The following is a 13,303-nucleotide window of genomic DNA, read 5'->3' as shown; positions in this document are numbered from 1 at the left end:
GGGGGGGGCGGGGCTTCCGCTCTCCCGCCCAACCGTCGTACGGCGGGGGGGGAAGGGGAAGGGGAGAGGCCGCCATAACGGGTTGCCGTGAGGGCGGCAGGGCCCGGCCGCCCCCTCCTCCCGGAGGTGGGGTGGGCATGGCGGCGCCTTCTTCCGACGCAGCCTCGCCGTGAAGGCCTCTGAGCGCCAGCCGCGCCGCCTCGCCTCAGGGTGGGAGAGGCCTCCCGCCGCGCTAGGCCGCGGTCGGAGGAAGAAGAAGGAGGAGGGGCCGGGGGAATATGGCTAACCCGGCTAACCCTGCCCAGTGGGAGCACCTGAGGCCGCTGCGGCCGGACACCCTGCGTGTGAGTGAGGTACACGGCGGGCGGGGAAGGGAGGTGTTGTTCGGGGATGGGGAAAGGGCGGGGCGGCAGCGCAACGCCTTCCTCCCACCGCCGAGATTCCCTTAAGTCCTTCCTCACGCCTGTCCGGCGGGAGATCCCCGGCTGGGAAAGATATGGCAGGCCGGAGCGGCGCACGAAGGGGGCGTTGCAATGCATCTGCCCTCCGTCGCATTTTAGCAGTCTGACGGGGAAAGGAAAAGGTAGTGATGTTAGTCGTAGTACAAAGGGATAATTTTCTTAGCTGTGTTACGTATGGCCTCTTAATCGAGTTAAATGGGTTGCAGCTATGTTTGAGAAAAACAGGCAACAACTGTATGTTCTGTTTTCTGTCATGTTCAGGTAATCTTATATGCAGCTTCCACTGCTACTTTTAGTAATATTACGAGGTAGCTAACAAAAAACAGGCCTACTTCTAAATCTGTGGTACTTTTTTTAAAATGCTTATTTTCATTAGCCTCGACTGTTGGGCTGAATGTTACTCTGTAGCATTGTCTTAAAGTGGTGAAAAAGTTTACATAAGATTTTACACTGGTTATTGAAAACTTCTTATTATGGGAGATGACAACTGTAAGAAACAGTGTTGGGCACAGGTTCTTATGTTGGTGTTTAGATGAGTCAGTCAGGGGTGATGTTTTCCTGAATCTGCTTCTTATAAACAGGGAAGTCAAGGATGTGGTAGTTAGGAGCCTTGGCTGTAACAGCCGTGCAATAGTGGAGTTCAAGACCCTGAGTGTACTGAGGAAGGCAAGTAGCAGAGTACAGAATTTGGACTCCAGCTTATTCAGGTTTCAGGATTTCAGTTTATTTGAGCAACAGCTAGCTGTGATTTTTGAGGGAAGCAACTTTGAAAGTTGGAGGAGCTGAAGAGGTGGAGGTCTGTAAGGACATCATACAAGCAAAAGGACATTTCCATCCTGTTACTCATGAAAACAAGTAAATGTGTTGAGGGGTGGGCGTAGCTATGCCTGCACTCCGGAGGTGGGACGCAAAAAGAACCTGTGCAAGAGGTGGAGGCAAGGACAGGCTGTAAAGGAGAAGGATAAAAAACATTGTCTGGACATGTAGGTATTATGCTAGCAAAGCCAAAGTTCTAGTGTTGAAAGTAGCAAGAAATGTCAAGGGTGACAGCTTTTACTGCTAATGGTAAAAGGGGGGAGTTTGAACCTGTTGCTAAAAGGGGCAGGTGATTTAGGAAGACCAGACACAGAGAAGGCTGAAGTATTCAGTCTTCTTGCATGGGTCTTGAGAACTGATGTCTGCTAGGCTTTGTGCCTAAGACAGGATTCAAGGAGAGGAACAACCAGCAATGGAAAAACATCAAGCTAGGGATCTCTTGAGAAATTTCAACTCATACAAGTCCATAGGACCCACTTGAGGTACATCCTGAGAGGGCTGAGAGAGCTGGCTCATGTCACTGGAAGGTTGCTGTGTTATCATCTTTGAGAGATTGTGGAGGTCAGCTACAGCTTAGTCAGCCTCACTTCAGTCTCTTGGAAAAATCATGAAGCAAGTTCTCTTGGAAGCTATTTCTAGGCACGTGAAGAAGGTGATTGGGAATAGCCAACATGACTATACTTGCAAACTGATTATCTTTGGTGATGAAATTACTAGATCTGTACATCCAAGGCCTTGGATGTCTTCTGTGTTAGCTTTAGAAGGACTTTTGAAACAGTCTTCTGCAGCATCCTCCTCTTTGAATTGGGATTTAAACTAATAGATAGTCAGAAAAACTGGCTGAATTATCAGAGTGGTTAGCTGTTCAGACTTTACCTGAAAGTGGATTACAAGTGGAGTTCCTGAGGAGTCTATCCTGGGACGTGTCCTCTTGATAGGAGGAGGGTGTGTGATGCACCCTCATGATGTTTGTAGCACAGACAGCTATGAATAGGCTGGAGGAATAGGTCATCAGACACCTCAAATTTCAACCAAGGAAGATGAAAATTCAAATGTGAAGTCCTACTCTTGGGCCTGGACACTGCAGTGATACAGGCTGGGGGACCACCCTGCTGAAAAGAACTGGAGGCCCTGGTGAACAGTGGGCTAAACGTGCACCAGCAGCGCGCCCTGGCATTGAGGTATATGAGGCTGTATTAGCAGGAGCATAACCAGCAAATCAAGAGAAGTGATTCTTCTCTACTTGGTACATATTAGGCTGCTTCTGGAATGCTGTGTCCCATTTTAGGCCCACCACTGCAGGAAGGCTGTTGATAAGCTGCTGAGGGAGCTTGTTAAGCAACAGCAGTGCTTCAGTACTTGCAAGGAAGTTAACAAGAGGGTGGCGCCAGACACTTCACAGCCTTACATGATAGGGGGCTGAAAGGAAATAGGCATGAATTGAAATAAACAACCAAGAGAGGTTGTAGCTTCATGTAAAGTGAAACTTTTTCACTGTGAGGCTGGGCAAGCAGTGGAATGGGATGCCCAAAGAGGAAGATGTGCTGAGATTAAGGGCAGAAAATTCTGACAGGAATTAACGAGCATGTATCCCATCTATACAGTTATGCTCCTTCACTGTAATATCTGTTGAGTTGTCAGCACTCTGATGGCTGTAGCATCCAGAGTTGATTTGGGGATTTATTCTGGAGAAGCTTCCTGGGTAGATAGCATTTTATGTCAGTTATGTATTTTTTGTCTTTTTTCCCCAGCCACCAATGATCAACCTGAATGTGGACAATGATGTACAGTTTGTGAGAAGTAAGTTGCTGTGTTCTGTGTGTGAAGATTATTCTTCAAGTATTTCATGCTTTTTTACAATGCTGACTACACGCTGTAAACAAATGAGAAATTTTTATATATCTAATCTAGGCAGAACAGGAGGAATGCTGCATACTAAAGGAAATAACAGATATGAAGTAAAACATTCTTCATTGTTTTTCCTCTTTAAATCTGCTGCAAGTATACCTTCCCACTGCTATAAAGAAAACAACATATGGAAAAGTGAGTTAGAGAAAACTGAAACATTGGGCTAGCAAACATTAGTTTTCAACTCGTATTAACAAATCTGAATACAAGCTTGAGTGAACTTGAGTTGTTTTTTTGATTTTTCTCACCAATTGAATAGTCTTGTAGATCTCACAGTAACACTGTCCAAAACTGAGTTGTTGGAGCTGTGACTTCATGTTTAAAGAGTGCACAAACTTGCAAGCGTGGAATGGGTGTTATATAGTGTGAGTAAAAGTGCATGTCTCATTCATGCTGGGAAAAATACCGAAGTTTGAAGTAGAGTGTTTTCTAGGGAAGTTTCCTCACATGTGCATGGACACACATGCATGCACCTTCTCTTGAAGCATTAGGCTGAAGTTTTACTCAGTGACATGGATTTGAAATACCTGGTTTGCTTTGCAGGAGAAAAGACAAGTAACAGCAGGATTTGACGGTCTGTCATTGACTCTAGCATCAGATGCATGCATGTGTACCATGTCTTTTTTGTGCTTTAAAAAAATGCATACTTTCTTATGCTTCATGCATACATAAATAACAATCCAAAGGTAAACAAGTTGCTCATCAGTAATTTTTCTGCTGTTTCTGCGAATATGGTGGTAATGGATACACACAGCACAGGGATCCCTCTTAAGCCTGTGGTGTCCTGGTGTCTGTAGATCTTTGTTGCATTAGTAAATTAAACAATGGCATTGCCAGTTCTTTTGCTCTGCAGCCAAATAGTACAGCCAAAGTTTATTCGTATATTAAGTTCTCAGACTCCAGAACAGATTGGTCACATCCAGGCTGAAACAGTCCCTGAAACCAGACTAACTCCTGAACCATGCCTTAATGTTGTCTGAGAGACCTACTGGTTAATCTGGGCCAAAAGGATGTGAAAAAAAACATTTTAAGTGCCATGGAGCAGATGACAAGAGCTGCAGTTCTATGGCAGTGCCCTGACACTATCTATAGTTAATTGAAGGTTTCCTTGGTAGTAGTCTTGAGCTCTTGGCCTACAGAACATGCAGTTACAGAACTAATAATGTCCATACTAGCAGTCTGAAGTCATGAACATTGAAAGCATGAAGATACATGCTTGCTATTAAGATACAATCGTTGCAATCAAATGAAGGTATATGCAGTTAATAGACTTTATATAATGCCATTGCAACGTCAGCGTTAATAATGACAGTGTTTTCAGACTTCTGTCTTCATTCGCTACTTCATCACTATTGGATTATTTTTTTTTTTTAAGGAATGCTTCATATTCATGTGGTAACTTAGCATAAATATTCTATGAAAACTTTACAGGAACTCTGAAAGTCAAAAAGCCTCGATTTGATGCATCCTTGGTTTATTTGACCCGGAAATTCATGGATCTTGTCAAAAGAGCTCCAGACGGTGTCCTTGATTTAAATGAAGTAGCAACAATGCTTGGAGTACGAAAACGAAGAGTGTATGACATCACCAATGTGTTGGATGGAATCCACTTAATTCAGAAAAGATCTAAGAATCTTATCCAGTGGGTGTGAGTTGGCTTTGAAACTTCTAATGTCTGAAACAATGAAACATAACAATTTTGAGTTATGTTTATAACTTTGAAAGTATTTTTAAGCATATTGAATTACTTTTAATAAATAAAAATATTTTGTTCTTCTGTATCCTTAGGCTATCTGAATTACAATATTAAAAAGTATCAAGTGCAAAAGCACAACGAGGCATATTTCAGCAGAGTAAAGGATGCCCGAGTTCCTTGTTGTTTTCTGTTGGTATACATTGCGTTCAATAAACAGGCTCTTATTTTTATAAACATACTAGACAACTTTCATATTCTTCTAGAGGTTCTAATCGTGACCAAGTTTTTGGAAAAGCATCAGAGCAGCAAAACCTTAAAGATGAACTTTCTGACTTATCAGCCATGGAAGAAGCTCTGGATGAATTAATCAAGGATTGTGCTCATCAGTTATTTGAACTAACAGAAGACAAAGAAAATGCAAAATATCCTTTTAACTCTTGCATTACTTTAACATGTGGTTTTGGTTGAAAGTACTTGGGTATATCATAATAGGTGTAGGCTGATAACAACAGATATGCAGTAATACTTGATAATGAGTTTTATACTCGTATATACTGGTCGTGTGCCCCGCTTTGCGGTATTATGCACAATCTAGCCTGTTCTCAGAGCAGTGCTACTTGTGTGAGCTTTTCTCTGCAGAAGAAAGGAATAGTCTTAGTACCCTGACCATCACCTTGTTCTCTCCATTATAGAGTCAAGTTGTCTTAGGGGCAGGTCTTGACTTGAGATTGAGTTGCTTAGTGAGATGGGAAAGAGGACCCAAAACAGAGTCCTGGTGGCCTGTTGCAGAAAAGAGACAATGGTACATTGGTTGTGTCCTAATACTGTTCTCTCTCTTGGGAGAGGTTCCAGTGCAGTCTTATCTTTCATATGGGTTTTGATCTCAGGAAAGGAATTTCTTTTAATATGACATAAACATTGGATTTTGACTCTGGGTTACAATAAAATATTACTTGGCTCCCTTGTCTGCCAGAATGTTAAGGTCTGTGCTCAAATGAAATCTGTATGATATCAAAATAACTTTTCATTACACCTTATCCGTTCTCGTTAAGAAAATAATTCCATAGTTTTCCAAGAAGTTATTGCCATGCATATTTATTACAAAACAGAGAAGTACTTTCTCAAGGGCAGCATTCCCTCTGCTTTATAGACTTATGACAGCATCTGTGAAAACAGTTTGTCAGATGTGTTTGGTTTTTAATACTGGATATCTCTATTTTTAAAGCCTTTTCCTTCCTAGAAATAAAGAAAAATCGTTTTCCTCTTGTTAGCCAATACTTTAATTGTACAAAGCTAGTATTAAAATAACCTCAGCTGAACTATTTACCATTTTTCTTAAGCTGGTATTCTGCTTCAACGTATCTTAACATCATATTATTTGCTTCTGCCCATTAGCATATTACTTCACAGAATCCTTGACCAATGTATACACTAGCTTATGTGACATATCAAGATATCCGTAGCATTCAGGCATTTCAAGAACAGATTGTGATTGCAATCAAAGCTCCAGAGGAAACCAAATTGGAAATACCAATTCCTAAAGAAGTAAGTTTTATAAATTCCTGTCTTAAGGGAACAAAAGTTCTCAAACTTTATTTTGCAGCAGCAATCAGTAATTGTCTTCCAGTTTTTGTCATGTATAGCAAGTATTGGTACTTTTTTGTACTTGTGTCCCACTAAATAAAGCTGTAGTGATAATAGTCTAAGAAACTTATTTTCAATATTTTTTTGTTTACCTAAACTGTTAAACAATAAACATGTCTGAGCTTTAGTTATTTGGTTTTGCGGGAGAGAGCTGTAATAAATGTTACTTATTTCCACTATCAGTTTGTTTGATCATTACTAGAAAAATGAAACTTCCAAAGAGCTGTTATTGTTTGTGTACTAAAATCTACAAAAATTGTAAATTTAACCAAACAAATCAATAAGCATGATTTGATAATGATCTTAACAGCATGTAAATGCTGTCTCACTGCTTAATGAGTAGACAGCTGTTGTTACTATAATATTAACCTATGAAATGCACAGTATGGTTGACAAAAGAAAATGTTTTGGCACTCCAGTAGATCATGCCAAGATGGATTATTTTTTTTTCATGGAGGTGGTCGGCTGTGCCCTGTCCTCACCTCACAGTACATCACGTGTCCTCCCATTCAGGTCACTCAGAAGAGCCGTACTTTGCCCTCTGCACCCAGTCACACTGCACCTGCATCAGGGCCTTTATACTGGAAACCCACTGTTTAGAGTAGTGCTGTGAAAGAGGGGAAATGCTGGAAGTAAGCTGAAGATAACAAATGGAGCTTTAATTCTGTTTTCCTTTTGTGTGTGTGTTTTTATTATCTTCATAATTGTGTAGTCATCAAATTTGCCCCGCTGTGTGCATAGAGAGGGAGGTGATACTGTAGGAAAAGGAGATATGAATCAACAGAACCCAGAAAACTTAGATCCACTGCATAGATCACCAGTGTGTTCACTGGTAAAAGGAGCTGGCACTCATCCTGCGAGATGAAAAAGATAAGATTTCAGAGGCTTCCTGAAGCAAAAGAAGGCAGGATTTAAAAAGCTGCACTTAGAACAGAATCTTTTCTCTGTTGCCCATTAAATTTGATTTGACTTGCCATGTGATGTCTGCTGAAGGAAAGCAGTAAAAGTAATACGGTTTAGTTGCTTCACCATATTATTAAAGCTGCTCTGTGCTTTGATTTGTTTTCTGATCCATAGCATTGACTTGTCAAGTTTTAAATTTCATTACTTTTACTAAACGTATAGTAAATCTTGGTCACATATGAAAAGGTCAGTAAAAAGAGTAAACAAAGATTTGTTAGGTGCATTTCAATCAAAAATGAAACTTTGTTAGCTTAATGGTGTTAAATAATTGGCCTACAAATCTATGTAATAGTCATAATTTATGTAGAACTAACAATTTTAAATAGTTATGTCATTCCTGTATTTGTGCGCTTAATCTATTGGCTTTAAAATACCTGCAAAAGTAGATAACTGGTGTGTGAGATTTGTTCCTTGGCTTATATGCAAGTTGCTGTTTTACAGGATTGCATAGAAGTACATGTAAAGAGCACAAAGGGACCCATTGATGTGTATCTATGTGAGGTGGAACAAGAGAAGCCAGGTGCCAAAACTTTTGAAGATACTGATACTGTCACTTCTGAAACTGAGCCATCAGTTCCTCCTGAAGAAGGTAGTGCCTTCCAATTACATTTTTATTCTCATATATGTTTTTTATAGACCATCATATTATTCTGATAAAGTTGAAAACTACTGTACAAGTATAATTTTATGGGCATAGTTTGTGGGCTGAGATGTGTGGGAGTATAGGAAACGCCTGAAAGAGAAGTCTGTGCTGTTGTGTTACATCACAACAGCAGGAGGTCAGAGTCAGGCACGTGCACGCATAGCACTGCACTCTTGTTCCCCGACCCCTTTCCTTCCTTTGCTCCTTACTGGTTTCCTGTTGGAGCTGGGCTCTGCAGATGGAACAGTGCATGTCAGTTCTCAGCTGCCTCACTGCAAAGTCCAGCAGCTCAGCTGAAATTCTTGTCATGAGAGGCAAGATGCTGTTTCAAACAAGAGTGTGCTGCTCTTGCTCATTACTGTCTAAGGGAGGGCAGGCAGAAGAGGAGACAGGGTATTTTGAGCTCCTAAAACAAGATTGGCTGAGTTATAATCTCTGTAGCCTCAATGCTGCAGGATGTTGTGGTTTAAAAATAAATGTGGCGGGAATTGCAGTAGCTCAGAACACTAAAGATAAATTGTTTTTAGTAGCGCTGCTTTATGGTTGAGGGGAAGAGTTGACTTTTTTAGTCTTAAGCATTTTTTTTTTCTTTATTTTGTTTGCGAAATGACTCAGAATTAGATTTTCTACAATGACAGTAATCGTATTCCTTTTTTTGCTTTCCTGTCAAAGTGAGATCTCCGGGGGAAGAAAAAAACCAAACCACCTGAGATGACAGATAAATTACAACTCAAAGATCTAATACAGAATGTAAATATCTGTGTTATAGAGCTTGTTAAAAGCTGCTTGGATCCGCAAACTTACTAACCTGAAATGTTCCAAAGTGTTTTAAATCTAAAACAGCAGTGGGTTGGTTGAGTGCTTTCACAGGATTGCTTATCTTCCCAAGTCAGAAGACGATGTTCCTGGAGTTGCTTTTAGGAGCTTTGTTTTCATAATTGCATGTGATCTACAGAGCTTTGGAAAAATGGTATTTTTAGCTTATGAAATAATTTTAATTGACGGCAAACACAGGCCATGGATTCCTTCTGAAAATGAATATTTGCAAACTATTTCTGGAACGGTCTGCAATCCTTATGAGAATGTATATAATAAAGAAATGCACTTTTCAGTTCTGAGGCTGCACTACTACTAAGCAGGATTGTCAACTACAAATGTAACAAACTGGTGTATCAGAAGTGTTCGCTATAAGGAACAAGATGTAAATATCATGAGAGTTATGCCTTACACTGTGTAGATGCTGTTTGCATTGTTTGCATCCAGCTCTGCATGAACTATGGTATCAACACTGAAGTAAGTTAATTGGCCTCTTTGTATATATGTGTATCATGTCTAGGTAGTTACTGATGTAGATTTATTGAGATGGATTGCATTTTTGCCTTTGTACAGCAAAGAAATAAAATAAGCTTATAAAAATATTAAATAGTCTAATCGGTCAGTCTAACGAAATGTGTTGGGTTGTCTTTGCTTGAATTCACTGGGTAACTACAGACATTAAAGCCAATGTGAAAATTTTAAATCTGTTATATGTGGTGCTGGTAGATAGCAGTTAGATCTGATTCTTGTGATGCTGCAATACCGTAGCAATTTTCAGAAGAAACATGATGATAAATAACTATTTAAATGGGTCCCTTCCAGTTCTAGAGTTTACATACAGCATAGCATTAGCCTAGTACCGTGATTTCTTTGTGGCTTTAGCTTACCAAAATACGTAAAATACTTTAGAACTACATCTTTAGTATCTATAAAGTGAAACCATCTTGTATATATTAAGGCAGTCTGTCTTCAAAAGCAGAACATATTTTATTTAATTGAAGCATCAGGATGTTTCATTTTGAACAAATCTCTAGAGATTCTGGTTTTTAACTTCAAGCTACACAATTTTCACAGTGAAATGGGAAAAGCTGTAATATGACAGTTATACTATAATTATTTTCTTAAATACATTTACTGTTTTAATAGTGTACCTTCAGTGGAACAAATGGACTTTTGAGGATTAAATCACTTTGTTGTTACTCTTTGGATACTTACAGTATTATCCACTTGCGATACTGGAAAATAACATACTGTATGAGCTCAGTACACAAACTAGCTGAAAAGATTAGACTTGGACTTGAGGAAAGGTTCCTGAGTGATGCTGAACTTAAATACAAGTTATGAGCTCACTTAAAAGGTAAATGTGATAGGACCTTACTCTGAATTTATATAATAACGCTTGATTTTTTTTCTGAAAGGCTGTTAAGATGAAAGTATTTTTTTTGAGTCCATATCTGTCCATTTTCCAGCATATTTGTATGTGTAAGCACTTTCCTCGGCTATTTGAGGAGTCTGTAATAAATTAAAAAGCTCTAATAACGTTTTTGTCTTTCCTTCAATAAGAGTGGCTGAGCATCTAAATGCATTAATCAGCAATAGCAACAGCCAGGATTTGTAATTATAAAATGGCCTGGTTTTGCTGACTCTGTAACTGGAACAAATGCCACAAGTTGCCAGTTCAGACCTTATTTGGTATGGGAAATTACTTGTCAGAGTTTTCAGATGTGAATTGCAGTTTTTTAAATAATGTGATTTGTAAAGAAGAGAGAAGATTGCTTTAAATTATTATCTTTTGGAAAGCATTTAAAAGATAGCAAATTCCTTCATTTTGAATAATCTTTTTGTTGTGTGTGAGGAGCCTCATTTATAAGGATAATTAAATTACACTGATTTCAAAAGTCTTTCTGTAGCCCTTGTAGTTTTCGGCAGGGAAGTCAGCCTGCTGCTGGGCAATCGGCTGGTCCCCAGGAGCTGGAGCTGACTGCAAGCTCTACACTCTGGTGTCTGAACCATCTTGGTGTAGATGCTGCCTCTGCCACGCTGATGGGGGCTGAGTAACTGCTGAAGTGTTTATCGGGAGCAGGAATCTGCTATTTTGGGTTCCACTTCTGATCTGCCAATGGTAATTTGTGAGAAGTGTGTTGAGGTTAAAATCACATAAATTATATTTGTTGTGTATTTATATAAATCTACACGAGGCTCCTCACGTGGATGTTTGCTAAACGATTGGGATACTCATTTGTAAAAAAAACATGGTATGTCTTCGTCAGGAAATCTTAATGATGCTTGGAGAGAAAGAGAAGCCTGGTTGTCTCCATGTCTCTCATATACGTGGTTCCTTCCCTTCCTTTTATCCCACTGCAGTCCAATGATGGATTATCCAAGGGTCTGTAGCCACGTTGTCTGGACGCCGGCCGCATCTGCGGGGGCTCATGGTACTGCCTCCAACATGATCCGTGAATGAGGTAGTGCTTGTAATCACCCTCAATCAAGCGATGGGGCCACGAGAGACGATCCTAGAAGCTGTAACAGCAAATTCAAAAGGTACAAGCTTAGGGCATAGTTAGCCTGTTACTGCCTCTTATTAGGTCTCTAATACTTCACAGCATCCTTCTTCAAAAGGAGAACTTAGCACATCAAATGAAAACTCCAGGAATCTCAAAATCTGCAAGAAGCTAGTCAAGTTGCCAGAACAGTTTCGGTCTTTTGTAGATTCTAATGCAAATCCTGCACAGAACTGCTTTTAGATAATGCAATATTCTTTTCCAGACAGACAAGCAATTTTGGTGTTGCAGCTGTCATTTGCCAAGGAACTATTTTTTTTCTTTTTTTTTTTTCCCTTCTGTAACCATAAAAGTGTCACAAGCAGGTTATGGCCGTAGTTGTTGCTCCTCTAACGTGCAGCCAAATTGCATGTCATGAAAAATGAAATAAAAATTGATAAAATTTTTCATGCAAATTAGGAAGCTGTCAGATCAGCTATAAAGTTTCAGCAAGCTCAGAAAGGGAAAACTTGTTTTTATATATATTTTAATTACAAGGCACAAAAAAAGAGGCTTGCTGGCTCCTAAACCTAGGGTAACATCTGTGTGCACAAACTGTGACCTCAACATTAAATGAGTTCATTTCCAAATGTGAAAATAAAAGTTATCTGTCAGAAGAAAAGTTCAAAGTCTGGGAAAAACATTTCAGAATTTATTTAGATAATAAAGTTTTAAAGGGGATTGTAAATTAGAGATGAGCCCAGACCTTTAAGCACAACTTAAGAAGCAAATACCTGCAAACCTGAAGAGTAAAACAAGGTCAATTGGCCCCATGTTTATTATACCAGTAATTGACGGTTAAGGTTGAAGCTAGATACAGACTTCTCTAAAGATCAAGATTTCTGGCTGAGATTTAGCGTGACCAAAATATTTGAGAGACAGCTGGGATTCCAACAGAAGAATTCTGGATCTGGAAACATCAGCAAAGGGGGAATTTCCCTTCATTATTTGCAGCGGTAGCTGTTTGTGAGCAGTTACCCACCTCTTTATTTTCTTTATGAGCAGGAGAAAAGAAGTTCTTGAACAAGGGTACCTGTATGAAACATCCTACTGAATATTGTAAGAGGTAAGATTTAGCATGGCGTCTGGAATGAGGGAAGACATTAAGCAGGTTGCACAGTAGTCAGGAACAGAGAACCGTGATTTACTTGATAATGTTACTCCCCAAAAATCCACAAAGAACCTTTTTATCAAGCAATGTTCTCATCACCAATGCCGATTAGTACTTTATTTTTGTGAAAGAAACAATTTCTCATTGCAAAAATCCCCCTGGTGTTAGAGACAGATTCAACCTTAACTGCCCAGCAATGCGTGCAAGGCTTTCAAACTGGGGAGAAGCTACCGGAGATGATGATTTCTGTCCTTATTCAGCTGAAGAGAAAACAAACACCTTTGAAATGATACAAAATGATCCCATCCTGGGAGAATATTCAAGAGGGAAATGCACAGATTTGCCTCAAGAACTGCAGGATCAATTCTACCTGTGATTAGAGGTTTGAAAACAGAAGGAAAACGCTGTGAAAACATTAGCATTGCCTTTCTTTTGAGATCAAACAAGTCTTAACTGCAGATTTTTCTTGCAGAACTGAATAAAGGGATAAATACAAATGTCAGTCTTTTGATTGCCAAAATTGGCCCATAGATTGGCAGTCTCAATGCACGGATCAGTGGTTTTGATTTGTTTGGAATGTATCAAAAACACTGACAGCCCTGGGCCACCCAATAGCACAAAAGGGAAATATGGATTACTGTACATTTATTGATTAATTATGTGTTTCTTCCAGTCTGAAAGACTCCAGACTATTAAAAATTT

The 13,303-nt window shown here is 39.6% G+C and overlaps 1 protein-coding gene across 3 annotated transcripts; it reads left to right on the top strand.

The window, feature by feature from the left end:
- Positions 1-9,554, top strand: E2F6 (E2F transcription factor 6). Of its 3 annotated transcripts, none has more exons than XM_063330482.1 (7): positions 1-353; positions 3,029-3,077; positions 4,617-4,827; positions 5,145-5,304; positions 6,313-6,426; positions 7,930-8,077; positions 8,804-9,554. In XM_063330482.1, the coding sequence occupies exons 1-7, from the start codon at positions 279-281 to the stop codon at positions 8,839-8,841; spliced, it is 795 nt and encodes a 264-aa protein (XP_063186552.1). In that variant the 5' UTR covers positions 1-278; the 3' UTR covers positions 8,842-9,554. The 3 variants fall into 3 exon arrangements, with proteins under 3 accessions (XP_063186552.1, XP_063186551.1, XP_063186553.1); XM_063330481.1 differs by having other exon boundaries at positions 5-353; positions 4,617-4,833; XM_063330483.1 differs by having other exon boundaries at positions 8-344; positions 4,617-4,833.
- The last annotated feature ends 3,749 nt before the right edge of the window (positions 9,555-13,303 follow it).

The sequence above is a fragment of the Chroicocephalus ridibundus genome, chromosome 3 (genome assembly GCF_963924245.1).
Source record: "Chroicocephalus ridibundus chromosome 3, bChrRid1.1, whole genome shotgun sequence".
NCBI classification, from domain to species: Eukaryota; Metazoa; Chordata; class Aves; order Charadriiformes; family Laridae; genus Chroicocephalus; species Chroicocephalus ridibundus.
The sequence above is the reverse complement of the archived record's forward strand: the minus strand, read 5'-3'. Positions and strand labels throughout refer to the sequence as shown.